Raw genomic sequence first — 15,229 nt, 5'->3', positions numbered from 1 at the left:
GACGATAGCAAAATTCCATCTTTGACGACGCCACATTATGGAATAGGACTAGCTAGCTTGCTAGTAAATGTTGCCTTAGTTTGCGCGCTAGCTCTGCAAATTCAGCCTAGTGTGTGAACCCTGCCAACATAAAAAATGTAAACATTGCTATGGCGCATTGACTGGATTACCTCACGTCAGTTACGTACATGTGCCTTTAGACAGTAGATACGAACCCTCTATTACCTTGCCAGCTAAAAACTGCAGTGGATCAAACCCATTGTAGCAAAGGGCGGGTGGTCCAATCTTTTGAAACTTAAAAAGCGCTATTAAGTGTCTATAATCAGCACAACTGCTTTCATGCTGATTATTAATATATTGAAAATCAATTATTTTAAAGTATAGATTGGGGGGGACAAATCATATTTTCCCCAGGATGGGGGGGTCGTGTCCCCCCCGTCCCCCCTGGGATTTCCGCCTATGGTTGTATGATGTAAGAAACCCCTTTACAAAAAATATATATATATTATTACCATACAGAGAATTAACCAATGTACAGTAGGCTACCCCTCTGCCTATTGGCTTATTTGCATATTCAAGCCTGTTTCAAAATACAACACTGCTCCTTTAATTAATACATGAGCGTTTTACCTGACTGGCTTTTCAAAGACAGCTTGAAATGTAGCCTACACATTTTGTAGGAAGCAGTAACTCCCCATTGCTGACCTATACTTATCTATAACTGGGCTAATAACTCGTTAACTAGCAAAGAATATCAACAAATGTGCACACGCAGGGCTTGTGCGCTCTGATCTGGGCCCTGTTTCAGAAAGCGGGATGAGTGTATACTCAGAGTTAGTTGACTCAGAGTTGAAGGAAACTCTGGGTTTTCGGTTTCACAAAGCCAGTTCAGCTTAACTCTGAGTCAGTTACTATGGCAACATACTCCGTGAAGCTAATCTGCTCGCTGGCAGGTTTTCTTCAACTAACCCTGAGTTTCTCCTCTTTAGCTGAAGCCTGCAGACTGAAGGTGTAAGGGTGTGTCTTTTTCTTGAAGAGCCAGTTGATATTTAAGCACAAATACACCGCAGAAATCGCAGTCGGGAAAGGGTGATCAGACCCCGCTTGGATGTTTTATCATTCCCCGATGATTATCTATTTGAGCGTTTCCGTTTTTCTGCACAATTGATCATTCATTTGAACAATATTCTCAGCCCTCATATCGTTCATATGACACATCGTGGACATGCTCTCAGTTCGGAACACATTCTTTGTGTTGCACTTCGGATTTTTTTGCCAACGAGTTTTCTATATAACATCGGTGACGCTGAGCATATTTCCAAGGCAACCGTCTGTCGGGCTGTCAGAAATGTGAATTGCACTGAAACGTTTACTGTACACTTTTGTGGTGTTCCCAAGTCACAGACCCACAAGACTCAAAGAATTCCACAGAATTGCAGGTGTCAGTCTACTCAATTATTTATTTAGTATGAAGCACTAATCAGTTAATTTGATATTTTTTAGGACTTCCATGTGTGATTGACTGCATAGATGGCACTCATATTCCTATCACAGCTCCTTCAGTAAATGATGCGAATAAGAAGTCTTTCCACAGCATTAATGTGCAGGTAGGCCTAAATACTAGCCTTTAGCATTCCAAATGAAAGATACTTCACAATACAGCTACTGCAGCTAATTACTGTTCTGCACTGTGAAGATCATATGTCCCACATCATCAGCAATGTGGAAGCAAAGTGACCTGGGTCTGTGCATGACTCGCAAATTTTCTGTGAGTGTACACTGAGCGCTAGATTTGCCCATGGTGAGTTTATATATATATATAGCTATATCCTACTATAATCAACATTTTCTTTCCACCTATTGCAACTGAAAATGTAAACTGTATACTCGTAATATCATAGGAGAGTTCGATGGTTACCTGCTCGGTGACCGAGGGTACCCCTGCCAGCCCTATTTGCTGACCCCTTACCCTGATCCTGAGCCCGGCCTGCAGCAACATTATAACTTGGCTCACTGCAGGACATAAGCCAGGGTAGAGATGACCATTGGGATGCTCAAGGCCCGGTTTCAGTGCCTTCGTAATCTCAGGGTCACCCCAGAAAGGGCATGTGACATTATTGTGGCATGTGTGATTCTCCACAACATTGCCACAATTAGAGAACAATGTCCTACTCAACCAGTGAACGATCCTGATAATGAGCCTGACCACCCCGCTGAAGCACCAGATGGAAGAGCAGAGACACAAAGTATCAGAGACACAATATGCTACCATAATTTCTGATTGACCCATCACCTCCCCAGTGTCAAATAAAGACAATGCCTTTCTTTTTATGAAGGCGTCTTTATTTCCTGCAATTGCAGTACAGTAGTTAATATTTATGTTGTTCAACCAAGTAAAATCATCCACCTGTGGGCACCTCACCCACCTTTAACTGATGTTCCAGCTGTTGTATTTCAATTTGTTTTTGTATCTGCAGCCTTGTGGTCAATTTCTAAATGACATTTTAAAAATTGTTTCTCTAAGTACAGCTGTTTCACAGGGAACTATAGGAACACAAAAAAATGACATTGAATTTCACAGTGCCAGGTCTACCTAGTTTCATTGTAAGTCATGGGCCAATGCAGAACAACATCTTACTGAGTGAGGTAAGTTGTACTGTGGAGGTGGATGGACCCTCCTCCTCATTGTAATTTCCAGCATTGCTCTGTTAGAGAAAAATTTGCAAGTTTTATTATGGTACAACACTATCATCAACTGTTAGTTGTTATTTTTGACCTCAATAGGCATCTCTGTAGCTTCCCACTGTGGCAGCTGACAAGGTGTCTTCATCATCCTCCTGTAATGAAAATGAACAATGTTGGTGTTCTACTCTAACCCATTATGAAAAATCTGTTATGGCAGAAGGCTCCACCAGACAGATTACACCATCAGTAGCTGGTAGAAGATGAAAATTAGACAGTTAAATAACTTTACCCAGAAAAGCGCCCCAACTAATTTGAATTTTGTTTTTACAACAGTGTGCAGGCCACATCCCAATTTCAAATATATAACTCGGAGTTACCTTAAAATAGATTGATGTCTGAAGGACAACTAAGAATCTGAAAAAGTAACAGCAGTCAATTACAAAGAATTATACCGATACAAGAAAATCAGTGTGCCAAGTAGTGTCTAAGATGGATGGGTGGGAATCACTGAGGTAACACTGTGGCAAAAGGATGAATGTACATAGATTATTAATTTGAATAACTAACCTCTTATGTAGGCCCTTGTGTCCTGGGGGGTGGTTGGGTCAGATGAGGTTCCTCCAGAGATTCCTTTAGCAATAGGTCACCCACTGTTTTGACTGAGGGCCATCTCTTTAGCTTCGGAGTGGTGGTGGACCCCACCTTTTTTCAGCCCTCAGCCTTTTTTCTATTGGCTATAATGTCCAGTAAGCACAACATTTGGAGACTTGTATGTATGAAGGAATGTAGGCATTACTTTCAAATAGACAATATTAAAATAGTGGCAGTGTTGGGATGGCTGCAAAATGTAACTTTTTTTTGCTTAGAAAAATTTCACTAACTACTTAAATATATCACATGTTGAATGTAGCCACTGGATGCTGTTTAATTCGGTAGGGTAGGCTAAACATCACAATTGCTTGTAATGAAATTATACCTTACCTGTTTGAAGTATATTTTTAGATTTCATCTTCAGTTGATGCCAAGTACATTTTCTGCCTGTTGGGTTGCACCTGCATAAATATTAAACACACACACACACACACTATATACAATTTTGAAAAGTGGGACACTCGAGATACAATTTTTTTTCAATTAATACTCACGCATTGACTCGGTCAGCAATTTTCTGCCACGCCAGCTCACGTTCTTTTGCGGCTGCTACTGTATTGCTTTTTTTCTTAAATATATATTCATAATCTGCATATGCATTCATTAATATTTATAACCACTAGGGAGAAGTAGGAGGTTCGAGACATTTTTTCTCCTGTTGTGATGATGAATCATGTTATCTGCGTTCCATTGATGAGGGCTTTTTATCTCCTCATGCACATGCTTTACTCAGGGTTAATTTAACTCAGAGTTGATTGAACTAATTGATATCAGCTGTCTGAAACCGAAAACTCAGAGTTTGACAGCTCAGAGTTCAGGTTTAAACTCAGAGTTTGTTAAACCTGCTTTCTGAAACAGGGCCCAGGTGCGACAAAACCAGGGCCTGTAGGACCTACCTTGTTGATAGTGTTGTTAAGAAGGCAGAGCAGTGCTTTATTATGGACAGACTTCTCCCCATCTCAGCTACTGTTGTATCAATATGTTTTGACTAAGACAGTATACAATCCGTGGTTACTCCACGCAGTTTAGTCACCTCAACTTCCACATTATTCATTACGACTTGTCCCAAATACAATGTTTTTAGTTTTGGAAATATTTAGGACTAATTTATTCCTTGCGACCCATTCCCGAAACTAACTGCAGCTTTTTGGTAAGTGTTGCAGTAATTTCAGTCACTGTAGTGGCTGACGTGTTTAGAGTCATCCGCGTAATATAGACACACTGGCCTTACTCAAAGCCAGTGTGGATCACATTTAGCCACTTATGCAACTTATATTGAAGACAACACATTTTGTATGATATTTTGCATGACTTAATTCGTGTTTTATGTCCAGAATATTTGCAAATTATTAATTGCATAAATGTTTAGAAAGTCTATTAAATCGATGTGTTCGACTTTCTCCAGATTCGGTACTCCACTCTACAGCCTAAACTCGTCGACCTCGACACATAACTGAGATGTCCTGTGCTAACGTTATCCAACTCCTAGTTTAGCAATTCCCTTTGTCTCCAAACTACATGCAATACTAGATAGCTAGCTATGTCTACAACCTCTAAAGTTGTACTGGGCGTTTCTGTGATACTTACGGTGAGCACCGTTGCAGGAGTGCATCTCAAGCAAAACTGGGACCAAGAGGTAAACAATTAACGTTAGCTAGCTAACTACTAGCTAGCCTACGGACCAACTCAATTACTGTACACTCCAATTCCTAGATAACGTTAACTAGCAAGAAGTCATAGTAGGGTACAATGTGGCCCATTAAAAAGTCCGTTGCAAATTAGCTAGCTACATTGAGAAAGTTGTAAGCAGAAACATTACCTTTAGCCAATGTTAGCTAACTAGAGTTAGCATTTTCATACTTTTCTGCTAGCAGACAGCTAACGGTAGATGGCTACATGCAATACTAGATAGCTAGCTATGTCTACAACCTCTAAAGTTGTACTGGGCGTTTCTGTGATACTTACGGTGAGCACCGTTGCAGGAGTGCATCTCAAGCAAAACTGGGACCATGAGGTAAACAACACCTCTAGCCATAATTTTAGACAGCTTTTACAGTGTTTTTTTTTTTTGTTCTTCATCAGAGACTTCATGCGGGAGTACTTAGAGACATTGAACGTTTGGAGAGGAAGAGAGAGAACCTGCGAGTGCTCGAGCAACAAAGAAGTCTGACCAAGGAGCTCAAGGCAGAGCGCGACAGGAGAGAATCTGGGCAGCAGGGCTCCGATCAACCCCAGGCATAACAACTTCTTTGACAGCCTTCACAATTGTTATGTAGCCACGTGTAGTGTAGTATGGTTAATGTACTTGTTGAAATATTGATAAAGCAATGTAGTACACCATAGTTTGTTTTCGAACTGGGCTGGGCTGTCTTTATGCAAATTGCCTTTTACAATAGACATCTTTGTAGATTCTCTGGCCAATGATTTATCAATTACGGGTTTGGAGTAAATGTAAACTAGCTGACACTGCAGAAGCCATTGCCACCCTTCTGGATAGCTATTGATTGTCACTGGTTTTGAAAAACATATAGGGCAATGCGTGGCATGCAGTTCGTTCCCTAAAGGTAAGCTATACATAGTGTTTAGTTAGGTAGTAGGCAACGTTATGATTTCTCTCATAGAATAAGGAATCCCTGAATCATACTGCTTTTATTTGAAAATGTCCTTACCCAATTGTGGCTGGTAAAACTAAAACTCTTCACTCTTCACTCTATCTACCCAGGAGTAGACTGTCTGACTCCACCTGGTTATGATGGAAAGCGGTGGTGAGCAGAGGGGCCAAGTGGAAGATGAGGCCATGTGCACCTCTGCCTCGGAGGGGCTGGAGGAGGGTGAGGTGGAGGGCGAGACGCTGCTCATCGTGGAGTCGGAAGACCAGGCCTCGGTGGACCTCTCGCACGACCAGAGCGGTGACTCGCTCAACAGCGATCTGGGGGAGGATGCCGAGGGTGGCTGGAACGAGGACATGGCCTTCTACTGTGACAAGTGCCACAAGTGGATCCCCATCGGTGAGAGGAGGGCCAGGCAGCCCCTGGGGGGGGGGAGAGCGACCTCTACCTGCGACGGGGCATCGTTCTTTCTCAATATCACTTAACACTTGCAAATTTGTCACTACAATTTGGACAGAGTATATTTTACGCTGTTATTTCCTCTGTAATTTCAGTGGGGTTGGCCTTATCTGTTCATCCATAGATATTATAAAGGGCTGCTGTTCCGTATTTGGATGTCATGTCGTGTCCTGTTGCACCGTACATGCTTTTCAAATAAAGAATGAGAATGAAATGAACAGAATGCCTTGTCTCTTAGCAGTCTTTTTATTCTCCTCCGCACCATTCAGCACAGCTGCACGGAGAGCAACCCAGCTACCTGAAAGGAGACAACTTCTTCAAGTTCACCTGCTATGACTGTACAGAAGATGTCAAGGAGACCTTTGAGAGGATGAGACTCACCTGGCAACAGGTACATGTGCCACAATGAAGCACGTTGGCAGTTTACAATAAAGAACTGATTTGCAGTGCAGCTTACGTAAGATAATAACATGAACAGGGTCAAATGAGGAACACCTTAATACAAACATATGGGGCTAAATATATGGGTCAAGATCCTTATCTAAAGTATGACCAAGTATAAAATTGCAGAGTACTATATATTGTATATTGCTGTAGACTTTTTCATTGATTATATTTGTTCTGGGCAACAGCCCTCTGAAATGAGTACTGAACGAATGTCATATATTATTTTCCTGGTTTTCACTGCAGTTCAGTGTGTTTTCTGTTTTATTTCAGGTTGTTATGTTGGCCATGTACAACCTTTCGTTGGAGGGCACGGGGCGTCAAGGCTACTTTAGATGGAAGGAGGACATCTGTGCCTTTATTGGGAGACACTGGACCTTCCTACTGGGCACCAGGTTAGAAAGAAAACAACCTTAATTTGGTTGTCAGTTGGTAAGGTTTTGATAACAGTTTGCATACAACCCTAAAAATGTAAACAGAAAACCTGAATTGTTCAGTCAATTATCAGAATATCAAGAGTGGACATATATGGAAATTTAACCAACTTTTGTGGAAAGAAGAGCTATGTTTGAGTTATTCTTTACAAGTCTAGTGTTTTGTAAATGGATAGAGTTTTTGATGCATCACCTTCACCTGCAGGAAGAAGACTTCCACGTGGTGGAGCACGGTGGCGGGTTGTTTGTCGGTGGGGAGCCCCACGTTCTTCCGCTCAGGGGCCCAGGAGTTTGGCGAGCCAGGCTGGTGGAAGCTGGTGCAGAACCGTCCACCCACCCTGCGCCCAGATGGGGACAAGTCCTCGGTGGCCTACCTAAAGTCTAAAGGTGAACTGCGGAACACTCATAAATAACATTTAAGTTTTCAAATTTTCAGACACAACCAAAGGATTATTTTGTGTGTTAAATAGACTTATTTAAGAAAAGTCAAGGGGGGACATGACTTTAAAAATGACAGGGATATTACAAATGTTAAATTATTGTTAGAGGTAGTTAACCCTAAGCAGTTTGCAGAATTGTGCAAAGTCTGTTGTGCGAATCAATTACATGTTTTTGAGGGATAACCAGCTACTGTTGAAGTGGAGTCCAAATAAATTCACCCCTCCAGGCGACTGTACATGCATGTGTTTTTGATTGAGCATTTAGAGCCCTTTTTGTTTAACCATTTTTGCTTAGCTGGCGTTTGTTACTTTCTCAGCCGCCTCCAAGCCAACCCTGGAGCCCATCATCACGGTGGAGGGCTTACGGAAGCGTGCGGGCCGTAATCCGGTGGAGAGTGCCATGCAGCTGAAAGAAAAGCGCTCACGCACCCACGAGGCCAAGGACATCCGGCGGGCGCAGAAGGAGGCGGCGGGGTACATGGATCGCAGCACCTCCTCCACGCCTGTCAAGTTCAGCGGCCGTGGCGGTGGGAGGCGACCCGACTTTGTCCTGGAGAAAGGCGAGGTGGTGGACTTCTCCTCAATGAGCTCKTCGGACCGAACGCCACTCACCAGCCCCTCGCCYTCGCCCTCTCCYGACTTCTCTGCACCCGGCACCCCCGCCTCCCACTCAGCCACGCCCAGCCTGCTGTCGGAGGCTGACCTCATCCCTGACGTCATGCCACCGATGGCGCTCTTTCACGGTAAGAAGTCGGGGTCCCCTTGATCTTGGAATTTTTAGTCTAGATAGAAAATGAAAGGAACCATTCAAAATACAGTTACTGTTTTAGTGGTAAGCAGTCCAAATTTGTCCCACCGGGGCAAGATGAGAAATGGTGTCAGATAGCATTTAATACCACAATGTAAGATTCGTGGGTGTGCCAACCAACAAAAAAACGTCAACAATGGAGCAATATTCCAAGGTGCATTCCATGCCAATATCAATTTATTTCTAGGATATACAGTATCTGTCTGTAGTGCTATAGGAATAAATTACTTTCTGTGAGAACAACGTTTCAGAAATCATATTCCTCAAAAACTAAATTAGTTGAAATGATCAGTAAATGGCTGGAAATCTCACAGAATGTATTGTTAATATTTCCCATTTCTGATTTGAAACTCCAGATGACGAGGAGCTAGACGGCGAAGGCTTCATCGATCCCGGCATTGAATACATCCCCTCACCCAGCATGTCCCTGGGCACTGGCACCCTTGTCGTTCGCAAGAAGCTGCGACCAGGAGCGCACATCAAGCAGGAAGCAGAGAGTGATGAAGAGGGCCGTGACCGGGACAATGAAGACGACGAGAGAAGGGGGCACGGCAAAGGCCAATCCAACGTGGCCAGGGGGGCATGGGGTGGCGGGGAGAGGAGGAGGGGAGTCCTAACAGAGAAGGGGGAGGGTTTGCCTCCCTCAGAGCCCCGGTTTGCCCCCCTCAGCCTTTATGAAGAGCGCGTGCTGCTGCGGCGCCTGGAGGCCTGTCCGCAGGCGCTGGCAGTGACTGCGCAGGCCAAGCGGCTGCACAGGAAGCTACTGGTGAGGCAGGCCAAACGCCAGAGAGGGCTCCCCCTGTTGGACATCGATCAGGCGGTCAGCGCCACCCTCAGTCTGGTGGGAGGGGTGTACGGGGCCCAGGAGGGGGGACAGGGCCACTACGGGGGCTCCGGCACGGGGAAGTACCGCACCACCAGCCAGGATCTCCGAATCCTTGACCGCTTCCAGGTACACCTTCACTACCACAAGCACAGATGGCAAATTCGTTCACAGATCACACACACAAATGTATGCACTCTCTGTACTCTTGGTCGCTTTCGATAAAAAGTCTGCTTTGTGGCATTTATTATTGCGGTTAAATTCTGATTTGTTATGAGCGGTCACGAACTAGAATAACGAGAATGAGAGGAATGGTTGGAATATTTCCAAACACATTACATCACATGCGTGATACATCTTTTGCTTCGATCACACGTCTATGGAATGCATTTGATCCCTTTTAGACAACGGTGTCCAGCAGAAGAGGGTACCACCAGCCCACAGTGTCCTTCTGGCACCGGATCATGGGCTTGGACGCCAGCATAGACCAGGGCATCAAGAGCCCGTACACCTCCCGCACTCTCAAACCCTTCATAAGGTATGCCACACGCCCTTACCTCCTTCATGAGGCACACCACATGCAGCCTTATACCCCTAATATGATAAGAGACATTTGTGACCACCTGACCTATGACATTAACCTGTAATTAAACCCTGATACTCAAGGTGAGGTATAACAATCACAGCATGGAAGGAACCAATATTATTGTGGCTCTATTCATGCCGTTTTTCTCTGTTACATGCAGTATGTAGCCCTCCTGAACGTGCCCCTGAATGTGCCCAATATCTTTATTACGTTCAGATTGAAATGCATTGTGAAGAATAGTCATTCCTCTCTGACACACAAATAAAAAGATCATGTTGCCTCTATTCATGGCATTTGTTTTCTATCCAATCTCCTGGGTCATATTCACTAGACACCAAATCGAGAAAGAAAATGGACTGAAACGGAGAGTGACAATTTGAACTTCTCCAATAAGAAACTTGTTTTTGTTGCGGAATGTTTTCCATTGCAAAACGTTTTGCTACGGTGTGCACTAATGAATCCATCACCAGGAGGGACTACGAGAACAAGCCTATGAAGCTGAAGATGTTGGCGGAGATCCGTGCCTACCCCCACAGGAAGGACCCCCTCTGGGACCCAGATCCAGAGGCCCCCATCGACTACTGTTACGTCCGGCCCAACCACATCCCCTCCGTTAACTCCATGTGCCACGACATCTTCTGGCCAGGTAGGAGGCTGAACAGGGCCATGCTATCATGTTTGGATTTTTATTTTTTATTTTACTTGATAATTTTTACATTTCAGACTAGTGCTGGGCATTATACCATATTTTACTAGATACAGGTATTTATGCGCATACCGGTTTGGGTTTTTACTTTACCTTGTATAACGGTATTTGAATGTTTGGTTTGTTAAATGTGATATGCCGTGTGTAACGTCCATTTTTATAGTTTACTCCGCTACTTGAGTCATCTCTCTCTCTCTCTCTCTTTTCTCTCTCTCTATCTATCTATCTATCTATCTATCTATCTATCTATCTATCTATCTATCTATCTATCTATCTATCTATCTATCTATCTATCTAATGGGCTTTATTGGCATGGGAAACATGTGTTAACATTGCCAAAGCAAGTGAGGTAGATAATACACAAAAGTGAAATAAACAATACAAATTAACATTTTTTTTGTAAACATTACACATACAGAAGTTTCAAAACAAGAAAAGACATTACAAATGTCATATTATATATATACAGTGTTGTACAAATGTACAAATGGTTAAAGCACACAAGTTAAAATAAATAAGCATAAATATGGGTTGTATTTACAATGGTGTTTGTTCTTCACTGGTTGCCCTTTTCTTGTGGCAACAGGTCACAAATTTGCTGCTGTGATGGCACACTGTGGAATTTCACCCAGTAGATATGGGAGTTTATCAAAATTGGATTTGTTTTCAAATTCTTTGTGGATCTGTGTAATCTGAGGGAAATATGTCTCTCTAATATGGTCATACATTGGCAGGAGGTTAGGAAGTGCAGCTCAGTTTCCACCTCATTTTGTGGGCAGTGAGCACATAGCCTGTCTTCTCTTGAGAGCCATGTCTGCCTACGGCGGCCTTTCTCAATAGCAAGGCTATGCTCACTGAGTCTGTACATAGTCAAAGCTTTCCTTAAGTTTGGGTCAGTCCACAGTGGTCAGGTATTCTGCCACTGTGTACTCTCTGTTTAGGGCCAAATAGCATTCTAGTTTGCTCTGTTTTTTTTGTTAATTCTTTCCAATGTGTCAATAATTATCTTTTGTTTTCTCATGATTTGGTTGGTCTAATTGTGCTGTTGTCTGGGGCTCTGTGGGGTGTGTTTGTTCGTTGTGACAGAGCCCTAGGACCAGCTTGCTTAGGGGACTCTTCTCCAGGTTCATCTCTCTGTAGGTGATGGCTTTGTTATGGAAGGTTTGGGAATCGCTTCCTTTTAGGTGGTTGTAGAATTTAACGGCTCTTTTCTGGATTTTGATAATTAGTGGGTATCGGCCTAATTCTGCTCTGCATGCATTATTTGGTGTTCTACGTTGTACACGGAGGATATTTTTGCAGAATTCTGCATGCAGAGTCTCAATTTGGTGTTTGTCCCATTTTGTGAAATCTTGGTTGGTGAGCGGACCCCAGACCTCACAACCATAAAGGGCAATGGGCTCTATGACTGATTCAAGTATTTTTAGCCAGATCCTAATTGGTATGTTGAAATTTATGTTCCTTTTGATGGCATAGAATGCCCTTCTTGCCTTGTCTCTCAGATCGTTCACAGCTCTGTGGAAGCTACCTGTGGTGCTGATGTTTAGGCCGAGGTATGTATAGTTTTTTGTGTGCTCTAGGGCAACGGTGTCTAGATGGAATTTGTGGTCCTGGCGACTGGACCTTTTTTCTCTCTCTCTCTCTCCACGCTGCTTTCCACACAGACCTAGTCCCAACCCCTGTCATTCAAGGAGCGCATTTGTTGTTGCTTGACCACGAGACACTTTCGTTCAGTCTGCATGGTCAATGCAGCACATGCAACATGTTGATGACAACGATGTTTCCACTTTGATCTTAATATAAATCCACAAGTGTTCTATAATTACAATATTAGTTTGTGTTTCTGCAAACAGCTAGTTTGTATTTTCTTAGCAAGTTAAGCTAAATCGTGTTAGCAACTAATGCTAATCGCTAGCTAACTAGCTAATAAAAGTACTGAGTCAGAGCAAACGTAGCTAATACAGCCTGATACCAGTACTGGTGGAGGCTTAAATCTGCATGTTTGTGCAACATTATCTTTAAATCAAAGAGGAATAGGCAACGCATGAATATGTTGGCTATATAAATAAAGATTTAATGTAGCCAAAGATTATAGGGTCCCCTAGGAAACACTGAACACCACTTTGTTTTTTTCCTACCATGTCACAATAACTCGTAAATGGCATTTTCACTCGTCATGTCAAACAACTGTATTCAAAGTGCCCACTATTATTTATATTGTAACTATAGAATTATAATAAACATATTTACATGATTCCAAAAGTTCACCCAAGTGTTTTGATCTAAATCGCAATTGCAACATTTGGTTAAAAATATGGCATAGTATTTTTGCCCATATCGTGGCAGAGTGGAAAGGATCTCAAATGAGGGTAGGAAATGCAGGAAATTATTTTTGGTTGAATTGAACAGTATAAAACAATCCGAATGGAGATAGACCCATTGAAATAATTTAGAATATGTGGTGCCACGCCTACTCATGAAGCAAATGTATAACTTTTATTAATCAAAAACATAAAATACTGTCCAAAATTTGAAAAATACCTTGAAATGATATTTTGGCCATGTCTCCCCGCCCTATTTCAGACTGGGAACTTAAAAGGGACATTCATTTGGGGCTGAGGCATATTGCTGGATCTTCACAAACCATGTTGTGGGACATGGAGTCATCTTGACATTAGATACTTATAAAATGTCTGACAAACATTGATTTAAAGTGTTGAAAGTGTAATATTCTTTTAAATATGTTCGTGTGAATGCAGATGGAAATATTGTCCTTGTAAAATAAATCACATGGAAGCATACAACATTGTGCATATTTATTCTACTTTAAAATATTCCCCTCAAAGTTTTAGATTGATGGCTGATTTTCTCTCTGGCTCTCTTATCAGGCGTGGATCTCTCCGAGTGTCTCCAGTACCCAGACTTCAGCGTCGTGGTCCTTTATAAGAAGGTGGTGATCGGCTTTGGGTTCATGGTGCCGGACGTGAAGTACAACGAGGCCTACATCTCCTTCCTGCTGGTGCATCCCGAGTGGAGGAGGGCTGGAATCGCTACATTCATGATCTACCATCTCATTCAGGTATGGTATCATAACTAAAAACAACAATACTACAGTTGCAAGCAGCAATTAAAGGGTCACTATACTATTGTCTACATAAAAAGTGGTGAAGCACAGCTTTTATAGAGACTCTAAGCCACATTGTATAGAGCCATACTGCCATCATATACATGCCATTGTAATATACACTAAGTGAACAAATCATTAGGAACACCTGCTCTTTCCATGACAGACTGACCAGGTGAATGCTATGATCCCTTAAGGATGTCACCTGTTAAATCCACTTCAATTAGTGTAGATGAAGGGAAGGAGGTCAAAGGAGGATTTTTAAGCCTTGAGACATGGATTGTGTATGTGTGCCATTGAGAGTGAATGGGCAAGATTTAAGTTCCTTTGAACGGGGTATAGTCGTAGGTGCCAGGCGCACCAGTTTGAGTGTGTCAAGAACTGCAACGCTGCTGGATTTTTCATGCTCAACAGTTTCCCATGTGTATCAAGGATGGTCCACCACCTTAAGGACATTCAGCCAACTTGACACAACATTGAAGCAGTGGAGTCAACATGGGCCAGCATCCCTGTGGAACACTTTTGACACCTCAAAGAGACCATGCCCCAATGAATTGAGGCTGTTCTGAGGCCAAAAGGGGGTGCAGCTCAATATTAGGAAGGTGTTTTGTACACTACTGGCACTTAGTGCTTTTTAGACCAGAACTAACTTGACCCTACGGCTACATTCGATTTAGTCAAGTTAGCTCAAGACTGCTAGAAATACCTAAAAATAAATAACTGTAAAATGAACTTAAATTGTTTGGATCGATCTACAACCGCACAGTCTAAGTGGTTGAAAAAAGGGAAGATGTCTTTTCAGGCAAGGTTCTCTTTTCCCCCACAGACCTGCATGGGAAAAGACGTCACTCTACACGTCTCGGCCAGTAACCCTGCCATGCTCCTATACCAGAAGTTCGGCTTTAAGACTGAGGAGTACATCTTGGACTTTTACGACAAATACTACCCGCTGGACAGCAAGGAGTGCCGACACGCCTTCTTCCTGCGGCTACGGCGGTGAGACAGGAAACGGGACAGGCCAGTATTCAAGCCATAGAAATATAATTACTAGAATGGACAGTCCCAAGTAAATTAATGTTCCATTGGTGAACTGGTAGCCATATTGAGTGTACTAGTCAAATTGTCGTTGTCTGTTGTAGGGTTTGTATTTCTATACAGGCAATCAGTCAGAAGGAGTAAAAAATTAATCTGGAAGTGCCTGTGCTATTCAGTGTAGCCATTGTATGAACCTATGGTGAGGTGTATTTTTTGTTGATCCACAGAAGAGACTGAAGGACGATATTTTATTGTAATTTTGTACACTCGCATTTCTGAATAATTCTGCAGCCCAAGTGGCAATTATATAAAGAAAAAAATCATTCACATTCCGAATTCTGTCTTCATTTGCTTGCTGGAATATACTGTATAGTGAGATCCAAAAGTATTTGGACAGTGACAAATGTTTTGGTTCTGTATTCCAG

At 42.7% G+C, this 15,229-nt stretch overlaps 2 protein-coding genes across 2 annotated transcripts; both read left to right on the top strand.

Annotated features, from left to right (window-relative positions):
* The first annotated feature begins 4,395 nt into the window (after positions 1–4,395).
* On the top strand, positions 4,396–6,146 carry pet117 (protein PET117 homolog, mitochondrial). The gene is made up of 4 exons (XM_023983230.2): positions 4,396–4,486; positions 4,742–4,972; positions 5,419–5,571; positions 6,059–6,146. The coding sequence occupies exons 2-4, from the start codon at positions 4,877–4,879 to the stop codon at positions 6,062–6,064; spliced, it is 255 nt and encodes an 84-aa protein (XP_023838998.1). The 5' UTR covers positions 4,396–4,486; positions 4,742–4,876; the 3' UTR covers positions 6,065–6,146.
* Positions 6,086–15,133, top strand: LOC111960879 (cysteine-rich protein 2-binding protein-like). The gene is made up of 10 exons (XM_023983048.2): positions 6,086–6,344; positions 6,674–6,795; positions 7,122–7,243; positions 7,488–7,669; positions 8,040–8,465; positions 8,887–9,482; positions 9,758–9,891; positions 10,410–10,585; positions 13,534–13,724; positions 14,596–15,133. The coding sequence occupies exons 1-10, from the start codon at positions 6,086–6,088 to the stop codon at positions 14,767–14,769; spliced, it is 2,382 nt and encodes a 793-aa protein (XP_023838816.1). The 3' UTR covers positions 14,770–15,133.
* Positions 15,134–15,229: the final 96 nt, after the last annotated feature.

This window comes from Salvelinus sp. IW2-2015, linkage group LG1 (assembly GCF_002910315.2).
Source record: "Salvelinus sp. IW2-2015 linkage group LG1, ASM291031v2, whole genome shotgun sequence".
Lineage (NCBI taxonomy): Eukaryota > Metazoa > Chordata > Actinopteri > Salmoniformes > Salmonidae > Salvelinus > Salvelinus sp. IW2-2015.
This window is presented reverse-complemented; position numbering and strand designations above follow the sequence as displayed.

What these genes read in the sequence shown, in the direction of transcription:
- pet117 (XM_023983230.2), top strand. Translation starts at nt 4,877, where the DNA reads ATGTCTACAACCTCTAAAGTTGTACTGGGCGTTTCTGTGATACTTACG. An exon ending in AGCAAAACTGGGACCAAGAG is followed by an intron (nt 4,973 to 5,418) that starts GTAAACAATTAA and finishes GTTCTTCATCAG; the next exon opens with AGACTTCATGCGGGAGTACT.